The sequence below is a fragment of the Pogona vitticeps genome, chromosome 1 (genome assembly GCF_051106095.1).
Source record: "Pogona vitticeps strain Pit_001003342236 chromosome 1, PviZW2.1, whole genome shotgun sequence".
In the NCBI taxonomy this organism is placed as follows: domain Eukaryota; kingdom Metazoa; phylum Chordata; class Lepidosauria; order Squamata; family Agamidae; genus Pogona; species Pogona vitticeps.
The window spans coordinates 11,599,312-11,612,835 of record NC_135783.1 but is presented as its reverse complement, the minus strand read 5'-3'; the positions used below and the strand labels follow the sequence as shown (position 1 = coordinate 11,612,835).

The window sequence follows — 13,524 nt, the reverse complement described above, 5'->3', positions numbered from 1 at the left end:
AATCATTCACACTTTACAGAGTTGGGGAGGAGGGTTGTTAATGACAAAACGTACATCTTTACAGGTCTCTTAAAATATTCTATTCCACTTTCTCATTCTCTGATACCAACACATTATACCAAAGCCCACACTGAATTACATGCTATGGATACACCATGATAGACTATCCATTAAGTTACCAAGAAATAAAAACAAGAAAATAGGTAATAGGTTTATACATTCTAATGCCGAATGGGGAAATTACAGAAGTATTAAAATGAGAAGACCAAAATGAAGTTACAGCTTAATATATCCTAATTTCCTATCATTTATAGGGAAAAACAATAATCTTAGAATCACCAGCAACAACAAATGGCTAGAGAAAGGGGCAGCAGTACTATCTTTGAAACACAAGCCAGAAATTTAACCCCAGGAAATATTTTTATATTAATTGGAACAGCTGCCTCTTCAGACCAACACAAATGCGTCATTCATACAGTTTCACTATTGTTCCGTTTCAGTTCAACTACTACATATGTTCCTTTCTATAATATACCAACTTGTATTTCTAATGTCGTGCAGCAAAAACAAACATGTGTTCTGTCTGCCAGCCCAAGAGTAAGTTACTGCCAAGTGGACACAAGAAGTCCAGTTATAACATTTTCAGCTTAACGTGCAGAACTGGGGGGAAGTTAAGTGATTTTTTTCCACTACGAATTTCAAGTTAATAAAGTACTGAAATACAACTGATTGAAATAATCTTTGATGAAAGAGTCCTTCAAGATTTAAAATAACATTACTTCCTAGAACCAAACTGACAAGGTAAATCAGTAAATCTAGGACTCACAAATTTAAATCAATGCAACATTATTCATTTTCTAGTCCGAATTCATAATTACAACTTTCACTACTAACCAATTTTTACTGTCAATTTCTCCTTACAACATTAGCGTCATAGTACTGTAGATAACACTGTGGCAGTATTCCTTGTTTATACTGAGGACTATTCTGATCAAGAAAGAGGAATTTCAATGTGTCTTATTTAAAGTAAATAGACATATAGGTAAGGAACTCAGAATCTTCACCCCACTTCTTTTTCATCAGGTGAACTCTGATACCAGAAGTGATAGCTATGGAGTCAAAAGGAGTTTGGGGAAGATAAAAGTTGGGTGTGGAAACATTTAAGCAGACACCTCTAATTTCTATACAGCTTTTACTGTTTCAATCTGGACTCCTTTTTGCCTCTTATTATATGACTGTAACTATTGTGCCTAGTTTGGCCTTCATTCTATTGCTGACAGAAGTAATTTCCAACAGCTCTTCAGTCTCCTCGTACTGTACTTTATTTCACTCTGGATCTAGAATGAGTATGGAGAAAGAGTCTACTTTGAGCATCAATGATCTCCATACATGAAGAAATAATTTAATTATTAATGAGGGCACTACCTGACTCAAGACAAGTGTTCAATACATTAATGAGATGTGGAATTAACGCATAGTTATCTTAACATTGACCTATAATGAAAAATGTAAGCAACTAGTGGGAGCCTCATAAATCTTCCACAGTAATCCACCAGCACAAAACAATAACAGAAATCAAATCTGTGCTGTTTGACTGAACAGAAGTTTTATATGATGAGCAGTTGAAAGGGAGACTACGTATTTTAAACAGATGCTTGGGACTGTTTGTTAACATTCATTGGTTAATATCTAATACTAAATCTCAACTAGAATAGATCCATTGAATCAACAATACTTAAAGAGGAGTTAACTCACCAAATCTCCACTGATTCAATGGGCCTACTCTAGCAACGTACTGTTGGATTTCAGCCATTATATTCAATTTATTAAGCACTTGATAAAAACCTCTGTAAGGGATCCATGTCTCTTCAATCCCTCAACTGAACAATTAAACCGTAAAATTCCAATTTTTTCACAATTATGTAGAATATGTTTTAGATGGCAGCTTTACTCAGAAGCAAGTGTCACTCATTCTAAATCATCTCTTCTCTCCAATACATAAGTCTCAGACTTTGACTTCTGTAACTCTTTACTGCACAGGTCTCAATTGAATGATTCAGCAGCAGAACAAAGCTGCTTCTTACTCTGCTCTCCCAATCTCTGGTCCATATTTTCCTAATGGTTTCTGGTGCGGTAGGACTGTTATCTTGACGGACAAGTAGAAGCCATTGGGGATTAGGAAATGTTTCTCTAGTGTTAGAAAAGTCAGAGATGCACTGCCTCCAACACTAGATTGATATCTAAAAATAATCCTTCTTATTTAAAGCTCTTTGAATTTAAGAATTTAACCTTCAGAAGTCAAGTAGCTCTGAGATACGCTCTTTGAATTTAAGAATTTAACCTTCAGAAGTCAAGTGGCTCTGAGATATGACCTCCCAACCCAGCAAATGTCCCACAGTTTCCCACCAGAAGTCACTTGGCTTCACATGGAAAATAAGTGGTTAACAAAGTTGATGGTTAGATTGTAAAAATATTCCCAGACGTGTGCTATCCTCCCACATCTTACTTACTAATATGTCTTCAGCAGCAATTCTGCCAGTTTCATCCAGACCCAAACATTCTCTAGAAGCTAGACCCTTTTCGTATCTACTATGCCTTACTCACCAAAACAGCTAACCCTCTGACATATCTAGCAAGACCAAACATTCCCTTAATCCAAATTACCAGACATTGCTATTCACATCCCTCCCTCAGACTCAGCTGTAAGTACTTTACTGAACAAGTCTTTCAGACTATTTGAAATTCAAATATAAGAAATACAAACTAATAAAAAAAAACAACAGCAACAGACTTTGCTGTACATTCTAGCAATTTCCATTCTCTCTTAGATCTGTATTGCCAACTTACAGTAAATAGAATGCAGGAAACTGATGTAGGAAACAGCCATGAGCAGATCAACCCCTTTGTTTTACTAAGGACACTGCTTCGCAGTCCTCTTTAATTATGGTATAGAAGGCACTGGTCCATTTGGGATACAGAGTGCTGAATCATATGTGGGAAACTAAAAGGTGTAATAAAACCTCTGAATCTTAGGACCTACAGTCCAGCTGCACGGTGCAATTCTGTGCCTGTTTACTTCAGGTCCAAATATATTCAGTGAGGTGCACTTAAAGCATGTTTACAATTATTGCCTAACATACCGTGTTTCCCCAAAAATAAGACAGGGTCTTACATTAATGTTTGCTCCAAAAACATATTAGGGCTTATTTTCAGGGGATGTTTTATTTTATTTTTTCATGTACAACAAACTACATTTATTCAAATACAGTCATGTCGTCTTCTGGTTGCTGCACAATGGTGGAGGGCGGAGATTCACTTCACTGGGCTTATTTTGGGGGTATGGTTTATATTACGAGCATCCTGAAAAATCATACTAGGACTTATTTTCAGGTTAGGCCTTATTTTCGGGGAAACAGGGTATTTACCGGTAGTCATTTGGATTTATCATGAAACCGTCACTGCAACCTTCAAAACTCTAACAAGCCATCCAAATATCAACATTTAATTAACTCTCTTTAACAAATAAGGGAGACTTTAAAAAAAAAAAAGACTAGCTAATTCTAACATGTGGAAAATTAAATAATCAGACATAATATTTGGAGAATCATGTCAAAGAAAGTAAGAGTGCCTACACCAAAGTCATACTAATTTGGGCCAGGGGCCAAAAGATTTAATACCAATAGAAAAACCATAGCCCAAATCCTGTTAGTGTAGTAAATCATACTAGAACAGGCCCATCGAATCAATGGGGATTTGGTGAGTCAATTCCCCCATAAGTTTCATTGATTCCAATTAGTCTACTCTAACAGTGACTAACTTTAGCATAGCAAAGTGCAGCTAAAGAAGGCCCATTTGAATCAAAAGAACTTACAGAGCAGATGACTCACTAAATCCCCATTCATTCAATACTTTATACAGCAGCTGACTCAAGTATACTTTACTACACTAGTGCAATTTAAGCAACAGGAATTTGGCAATTAATTACTATGACAAACCTTCTAAAAATAAAATTACTAAGATCTTTTTTATAATTATTAAGATGGTACTTGCACTGAGTAATGGAAAGAGTAGCTTCCCTTAGTCATTCATACCACAACCTCAAATATATGCATTTGACAATATGTCCCACTGAACTTAAGTGGGCATTCCTGGATAAATGTTTTTACAGCTAAACTACTTATATAATGCCAGATTTCACAAAAAAAGATTTACTTTCTTATTCAGCAATGTATAACCACACATGTAATGCCATATTTCCACATTAAGTTTAATCATTACTCTTCAATGAGTGTCTGTACTAAAAGAAGGTTGTATTTTCATGGCTTTTCATTGTTCCCTAACTCTAACCCTCCCCCACCCATAAATATGTCTAAAATTAATCTAAACCAAACAAATGTAAGCTAAAACCCATTTCCCACCTCTATTAAGTAAGCCTGTCATGATGGCCTCCCCAGTCTTACTCTGTTGCCTCACTGTGACACGGAAATAAGCTTTGGCTCTTGAAGGCTATGTTAGAAGAACAATGCTAACTCTGGAATGTTCTATCAGTTTCACACGCAGCCTTAGTGACAGGCCACATGTTTATAATCCAAGAACTAGCCTAGAAAGGCACAGAAAGGCTCAGTGCTGCCCACTAGATGATACACTAGGCACAGCAACTATAAACACATTGGTGTTGTGGAATAATTTTGATCAGAATCAGTGGTGAGACTACTTGAATCACAGATCTTCAAGATATTATGGCAAATGACTTTATCCAAGACTAAGGAAATTTTAAATCCACAAATCAGTCTATAAGAAAACTAGAAAAAATGATAATTATTTGCTACCACCAATGAAAACATGCATATTTCTTTTTGCTATGAAGCAAGATCCAACTTCTGTCATCTATGGATTACAATAATATTGGCAAGATAAAATAAAGTAACATAGATAGAATGGCTTGAAGTGTAAAAGCAAATTGCCTTGAAAGATTATATGGCAGCACCGTTAATTTGTACACAGGAAGCCTATATATTTTTTCCTCAACACTGGTTATGATGAATGAGTTTGGAAGGATTTATTAACTTCAGAGAAAGAGAACATTTACTACTGAAAATGTACTAATCATAGGTTAATTAAATAAGAATACAGTACATTTAGGATTGCCTTGTTTTTCTTTTGTTATTGGAACATAGTAACAGAATTAGCAGATATACCGTTTCCCTGAAAATAATACCTAACCTGAAAATAAGCCCTAGTATGATTTTTCAGGATGCTTGTAATATAAGCCCTAACCCAAAAATAAGCCCCAGTTAAGTGAAACCCTGCCATTGTTGCACATGAAAAAAATAAAACACCCTCTGAAAATAAGCCCTAATATGTTTTTGGAGCAAAAATTAATATAAGACCCTGTCTTATTTTCGGGGAAACACGGTAGACATGGAAGAGCTGTTGATGAAGAGCACCTAGTCCTCACAAACCTGCTGGTTCTCCACAGAGTGCTGTGCTCTCAAGATGCCGGCCACAGAGACTGGTGAAACGTTAGGAAGAACAACCTTCAGAACACGGCCAAAGAGCCCGAAAAACCAACAACAACCATCTCCACAATCTCCTGCTAAGATTCTCCTTTCCATATTTCCTTGCATCAGATAAGAATAATCATTTGCAAGGAAAGCGACTTTTCTACCACTGGTGCCTGCATTATTAAATGCAGTCCTCTCTAAGCCACTCAACAGCATGAATCTAATTCAAGAGAAGAGTGATGAAGCCAAATTCAGATGCAAGCTCTTTCACAGACAATATCTCTGATTTAGCTACAGAAGCTACAATCTTAAATTTGACAAATACAGATAAGGACATCATTTTCAAATGACCCTCTGATTTAGCTCAGGATACACCCTTATTTCTTATGTCTGTATCTGCTGATGTTCCAAAGAGTGCACAGTTACAACAATGAGATATTAGGCTGAGATGGAGTTATCCAATCTCAAACAGCAGCACAACAGGGATTCTGAAAGTTAAGACTGCCAGATCTGAACTCTTTGCTCCAGTCACCACAGTATAAGAAAGACTACAGTACAATTTTGGCCATACTGTATCTGCTATTCAGATGGGTGTGTTTTTGTTTGGAGTATTAATATGAAGCTCAACAGAGTAAAATGCACATTAGTAACAAATAAATCTGTAGTATATTTAATGCTCAGATATATTGAAAAAGCATTGAAATTGCAAAATATCTCAAAAGATTTCATCCAAACTATAACATTCACTCATTTCATATGACTGCACTGTTATACTTACAGAAAATTCCCTCCATTGAAGCCTTAAAGGATACAAGACTAAAAAGCCAGGTTTCTATGTGCTTTAAAAAGTCAAAATTATAGCCTAATGAAGAAACTGTCTGCCTTAGTGGCAGAAACTGACAGCCATAACTGAGAGCCTGCATCAAGGCTATCAGGCAGGGTGTTTGCCTCTTTCAGCATGCTAAGAAATCAGCTAGGATGCAGGCGGAGCATGTTTTATACACCTTATGGGATAAACAGGTTCCATTTAACTCAGATCCTACTAGAATAACAACTTGACTGTCAACATCTATAGTCAATTTATTGTTAAAACTCCCCAAAAAGAAGGTATGTCTACAACACCAGCCAGTATCTGATGAACATCTAGTGCCTACACAACATCAACCAACAGTAATATAATATTCTCTTGTTGACCTCTGAATTAGAATAATCTACCAGAGATTCTAAAGTAGTCTTTGGCCAGAAACCTAAATGAAAAACATACAAGATTTATGTCTCATACACAACTGCTTAGACCTGTGTCACAATTAAACACTATTTTTTTCCTATAAGCAGATAATGGAAATGGATCTGCACTAGATAGTGTCAATCTCATTTAACAGTTTTGTTTTGAGAAATATAGCTGCTGTCACCACCAAAAAGATGTTCACCTACCAATAAGGAAAATATCATCATAGGCATCCTTCAGTCTCGAGAGACTATGGTAACATGCTCTGAATCGAGGAGTGTTCTCTCCAGAGCATGAAGCCTGAGTAAAGTTATATGGAGGATAGGCTGTTACCCAAGCAGCAGATCCCCCCTCTCCACGTTGCTGAAATAGTCCAATGGAAAGGCAAAAGCCAATACAACTGGTTTCAGCGACGTCGCAGGAGTTGGCAGAATGACACAAACTGCCTTCGGGACTCCAGCTCCAGATTAACTCCTGAAGCCTTTTCCATGAGTGGATATAGCCCCAAGGCACAATATATTGCCTCACTAATTAAGATGACTTCCAAGAACAAGCTTGTTTACCCTTCATCAATCATGACAAAGAAAGATGGACCAGGCAGCATGTGGCTTAACTTAACTGTACCAAAATCCTGGGGTAAGTACTGAAATAAAGTGATTCAAACAATTAAACTGATCCAAATGTTTGACAAGACAGGACCAATTATTATCTGGACTATGACTCAGTCTTAAATAAGGAATACAGTAACATCTTCATTAACTACACTTCTTTCCCTGATGGAAAGTATACTCCCTTTTACTGATTTTACAGCAGCAGGAGCTGCAAACACGAGGCTAAATTAAGCTTCAACCAATGTACTGTACTCCCCATAGCAGTCTTTTGGTGATGACAGTGAGAAACCAGCCTTCCTCTCAATTTTCAATCTTCAAAAATGGGCAAAGATTGTCTATTAGAGCTCTAGGGCTGAATGAAAGCCTGGAAACTGTTTGGCAGCTATGTATTAATGCCTAAAGAAGTTTGGATGTACAAGGCCAGATCAGTATCTTCTCTTAGGCTGGAAAAACCATCAGGGAGAAGTTGGACAGGACAACTATACCTAATTGTATGTCCTTAACACCTAGCAGCAAACATTCTCCCGCTGCCAGCATCAACTGTTCTTTTGGGAAAGGTAATACTTCTAAGTAGTAGCGTCAAGACAGCAAGTTCCCTGGTAGCCTTCTCCTTTAAAAATGTTGGTGGGAAGGGCTTGCCCAGGTAGGGAAACTGACAGACAGGCAGGGTCAAGTGACCACAACATGTGGCTTAGTCAGGAAAAAAATAATTAAGCCTTTAGCTGAAGCATCTGCAGAACAAATTTATCTACAATAACCATTCAAAGTTGGTCCTTATTCTAAAACGGCTATGAAATATGATCATATAAATGAAATCATATTTGCCAAACAATACTTTAGTATAAATCTCACTACACAGGGTGAGGTCACACACTGAAGTGGGAGTGGTCCTAAAGGAGCACCAGAGAGGGGAATGTAGTGGTTATGAAAAATATGTACAGTACAAGAGTCTGGGAGGCATTTTACACCTTTCCATACACAGTCTTTTGAAAGTATTTGCCAGTCAATGTTTGATACATCAAATGTGTAGCATCTGTAGACTAAATGAGGCATCTAAGCCAAGGTGGTATGATTATCATTATTTGTCAAGCCACCTAATAAGCTGAAAAATAATTTCCCAGAACAGCTCCCTTTAAAGAATGCCAAGAAGTTGCCATTATTCAGACACAACGATATCAAAAAAGACTTTATACTGCCACTGTCATTGCTACACTACAATGCTTCAGGCAAATTCTATGGCATTGTTTGGCTATATGCAGAATTATTTTTCTGTCATTGTGATAGCCCCTTTGCTGTTTCAGCACTTGCATGTTCTTTGTAACCACACCGAAAACTTCATGAGAATACTCCTAGGCACTACTTTAACAGCAGTCTCAGTTAGCCTTCAACCTAGACTAGGCAACTACATACAGTATAGAATCAGTATTAATGTATAGAGTCTCTCTTCTTTCCCTCTTGCCATCTCTACACGTTTTTAAAGCCAACTGGATCCATAAGTCAGAAATAAGATCACTGTAGTGGCACACTAAACCCACAGAGCTTGTGACAAAGGGTAATCCGAATCTTGATAAAACAACAGTGCAACTACAAGACAGAAAAAGCGAGAAGTGCAGAAGTGGGATTTTCACTCAAACCCCCCCCCCCATCCTTTATCCACCTAACCAATCTATTCAGACCAGGGAGAAGTGAAACCAACGTGGAGGATATATCAGGGGTCTCCTACCGACCCTCATCAGACTGAAGAAGCTACTTAGATGAGTAGAGAAACATTTCAACCTAGTAAGAAAGAAGTCTATTTGCCATGACTCAACTTCCAGATACAAAACAGGTAACGTGTTTTGCCATGCCTGGACTACTACAAATGATTACTAGAGAGTTTGGGGAAAGGAAAAAGTTTTCCTGGGTAAGATTCAAACTCCTCCTCCTCCTCTGCTTCAAGACCATCTTCAGCTAATCTTTCTCATTATCTCTACAACTGTTAAGACAGTAACAAAAGAAAAACCTGAGAACATTACAATATGCTTGATACCTGAATTTGGGTTGACCATTTTAGAGAATCATCCAATTATTTAATGTCCATGATGGACAAAGATCTTGTTACCTCTAGCTTCCAAGCAGTATTCTCTAATCTTTCTCTGTCAATTAAGCTGACCAAACACTAGCTTTATTCATGCATTCCCACTGTTAACTGAAAGCATGCCTATTTGCAGTCTTTGAATCCACTGCAGCAGGAAAGGTTTAGCAACATCTTTGTACTGTTCATTCATTTCACAGATGTTGATTCATGTATGATGATTCCCACATGCTGTATCACTAGCCTGTGAGCAATAACTCTTGGGCAAGCAAATAGCACAATACATTAGACAGGACTAAGCCTAAATTTAATGCTCCCATGTAGGCAACAGAGATCCAAAGTGTGCCTGGAAATCTATTATAAATCCTCTCACCAAAAAGGAGGTAAATCTCTTATGATAACTGTTATCCAAATATAAACACATTGCTCCCCAAAAGTGCCTTCTTCCCTGAAACTACAATTAATACAATTTTTGCTGAAAAAGCAACATAAGCATTGCTTCCTGTATATCATACAAGAAGACACGTCAATAAAAATCAACAAAAACACTTGCCTTCTAAGACCTCACATTCTCATTGTGTACTGTACCACAAAACAGTTAAGACTCTAATGGCAAACTAATCTGGAAGTAAGATCAACTTCCAAATAAATGCCTGCAGAACCAGGTCATAAATGTAATTGTGTTTTGTCTTAAAACACAGTTAATCAAAATTTAAAGCACTGACATTAAGCCTATATATTTGGGAAAGACAATGATCCTGTTAAACACATAAGCGTAAATTGAGGCTTTGCAGCAAAAATACAGACCCCTGGAGTTGAGCATATCATTGAAATAGACACAGCTTACTATTATGCCCATGAAAGGCGCACTCCTTAATCTTTTGCTGAACATAATTCTAAGTTACTTCTGCCCCGTATTTCTGGTGTCTCTAGTTCTGCTAAAATCACACACAGAAATTTAGCAGCATCACAGAGAAAGGGCACACTTGTATGCTACAAAATCAAACAGGGTCACATAATGCAACTACATTAAGGCTTTGAACGGAATTCCTAGATCATCTAAAAATATGGTCACAAAGTTAAATACATTCTTAGACAAATTATTAAAAGCAGTATACTACACATTTCTTTAGGCAACAAAGCAGAGGAATAAGGCAACTTACATTTGGAGTATGACTTCATTCAAGAAGACTCCGTCCACAAGCGCAACATATTCTTCCAAGTTGGTTGCATTTCTTCCAGCTAACGGTCCAAACGTCTTAACCTAGAACATAATTATCACCACTGTGATAACACACTGACTTGGTCTCCAACTGTCAGCACATTCTAGTGACCAGTGTATAAATGCTTACCCAGGTAACAAGAGGACTGGATATGAAGACCTCTAACAGAGGTGTGAATATCTCGTTTTCCATTTTTGTTGTGGCAGAGCTTTAAAAACCCAGATGCATGGATATTTTTTAAAAGCAAGACGGCGTAACGAGGTTCCTTCAACTGCAGCAATTCCGTTCAATATAAAAAAAGTATATCCCAGCTGGCTTCCCGAAAAAAATTCAAAAAGTAACCAGGGCTACGGCAACAACCGACGCTTCGTTATCCACCTCGTCCAAAAAGAGAGCGATCGCGAGGCCGACGACGTTCATTTTCTGACACACACCCCCGCCCAATGTCTCTCACCGACTCCTTTTTCCTTCTCTCTAAGCAGAAGAGGAAGGGGGGGAAAAAGAGACCCTACGACGATCCTACATCAGCTACACAACCCTCACTTTCCTCCCCACCCCCAAACTTCCAGTCTGCAGCAGCACCACCACCACCACCAGCAAGCAAGCGAGCGTGCACACATGCAGAAGGGGCCCCAAATCCAGAGAAACCCTCCCCAGCTAATCTCAACCCCCCCTCCGGCCACGGAAAAGCCCGAATGTGACACGGAGAGCACCAACCGCATTCCCCCTCCCCTCCCTTTCCAACAAGTCTCCTTTACATTCGAGCTTGGAGATCTCTCTTTTTCCTACCCTGATTCCCATCCACCAACACCGCCCCCCCCCCCGACAAGCTCTCCCGGGGAAAAACCTACTACCCTTATGACTTCCCTTCTCAAAAAGATACTCTCGAGAGGGGCTTGAGGAAGACAGGCAGCTGAGCTGCAGCCGCCGCCACCACCCCCAAAGGCAGGCAGGACCCCACCCCCAACCCTTTCCTCACAGGTCGCCCTTCATCTCATCGCCTCACAAAAATCACCGCCTCTGGGAGCAGGCTGGCCCTGAGAGGAGGGTGCCGCTCCCTGCAGCTGCCTCCTTTTCCTGGGTGACTCACCGCCCTCCCAGCCCCTCACTCACTTCCCCTACCCGGAGTCCGTCCGTCAGCTTCCTCTCCTCTACCCGCCTCTCCCTTCCCTCCCGCCCTTAATTTCTGGCTTCCTCTTGGCTGGCTCCCTTTTATTCCCCTTCGCCCGTTATCTCAGTGGCAGCCCCTCCCCAAAGCTTTCCTCTTTTTTTTCCCTTCCTTTTTCGTTCTTGGCCCCTCACAGCCCCACTCTTTCCCTTCCAACAAGCTAAAGGACGGCTTCTTCCCCCTCCGGCGGGTGCACACACCCCACTGCCTGCTCCTCTCAACTAACGGCTACGCGCGGGGCTTCAATCGAGCCGCATCACACGCGCACGCGCGCGTGCGCGCGGTCCTGTTCTCTTCCCCCCCCCTCCTCTTTCGGAAAGGAGAAGAAACTGTGAAGAGATCCTTCCGCAGCTTCTTAGTAGGCACGAGCGCGCGAGAGAAGACGGGTTTTTTCCGCGCGGTTTTGGCATAGATCCCTCCGCCGGTGGAGAGGAATTAAGGAGGGGGGAGGAGGGGAAAAAGAGAGGAAGAAAACCGCTGCATGGAGCGCGCGCGAGGGAGAAGATGGGCGGCGGTGAGGGGAGGGAGGGCGTGCGCGTGCGCGACAACCAGCTGGCCGCCGCTGCAGTAACGGGCGGCGGGCGCGAGCCAAGGAAAAGTGGAAGAGAGGGAGGGAGGTGAGAGGGAGAAAGAGACGATGGGCGAGTTTCCTCTGAGGAGAAAACGTGCTCAAGGATGCCAGGGGGGGGGGGGAAGGATGATTTATTGAAGGGAAAGGATGACGGGTGTCGTTTCTCCTTCTCCCCCCCCCCAACCTCATAGAGGATGCCCTGCTAGGTTTCTGGTTTTGGGGAGAGATTTATTTCCCTTGCCAGGGCTTCTGAGGCAAAGAGGCTTCCCAAGAAATTCTCCCCCCCCCCCCGCCTTATTCACGTGCGAAAGCGGGCGCGTGTGAAAGATTTCCAGGGACACGAGGGGGGGGCTACTCTAGGTGTGTGGAGGGGGAAGGGCGGGGTGGGTTAATTTCCCCCCCCGAAAAAAGAGGGGGCGAAGGGTTTGAGGAACAAGAGGACTTTATTCTTCTTCAGCATAGCCCTGAGCAGTTCGTTACTTGCGCGAGTGGGGGGCGGGGGAGGTTTCCCAGCAGACAAAAGAAAGTGACCTGAAATATTTGGGAGCTCCCCTTCCTTATGTACATTTTAGCCCTTCCTTGTGTATGACATGAGGACTCCGTGTGAAGGTTCAGCTCCTTAAAGCTGCTACTGACCAACTAACTGCAAGGTTTGTTGCACTTAACGAGTCCAAATCCAAAGGATGGGTGTGTCTCCTGCAAGGTAAAGGATGCATGTGCAGGACGACCAAGGTGAAAGATGCATGTGCAGCAATGCAGATGCCAGCGGACTCTGTTCTGAACAGCTCTCACTGAATCCTGGGGATTAAAAGAAAAATGGGCTGATGTCTGGGACACAGTCCTTGCCCCTCAGTGTCTGACACTTAAAGGATGAACAAAGGACAGAAGAGTATGTCACCTTGGAGCCTCAGGCATTTATTGTGTCGGAAGCTTGAACGGAATCAAGTCTGCTTCATCAGACAAATGACACATACCTGCCTAAGCAAGCTAGTACAGTATCCTTATAAAATATGGGGAGGAGGAGACGGTGATCAGGTGGCTTAGACGGGAAGGAAATCCCAAAGGTGTTTTTGTCAAAGCTAATGTGTTTCCTACAGGGCATGGAAGATGATGCCAAAAGGTGTGATAATAGTAATGAGTTTTTA

At 40.8% G+C, this 13,524-nt stretch overlaps 1 protein-coding gene across 9 annotated transcripts in view; it reads right to left on the bottom strand.

The window, feature by feature from the left end:
- The window catches only part of CCDC88A (coiled-coil and HOOK domain protein 88A), a 119,475-nt gene extending 108,017 nt beyond the window's left edge, over positions 1-11,458 (bottom strand). For all 9 annotated transcript variants that reach the window (XM_020808510.3, XM_020808511.3, XM_072987232.2 and 6 more), the window contains exons 1-2: positions 10,770-11,458; positions 10,581-10,681 (exon numbers count right to left, since the gene is read on the bottom strand). In XM_020808510.3, the coding sequence (XP_020664169.3) occupies positions 10,581-10,681; positions 10,770-10,832 (164 nt within the window). In that variant the 5' untranslated portion in view covers positions 10,833-11,458. The remainder of the gene's footprint in view (positions 1-10,580; positions 10,682-10,769) is intronic.
- Between the last annotated feature and the right edge of the window lie 2,066 nt (positions 11,459-13,524).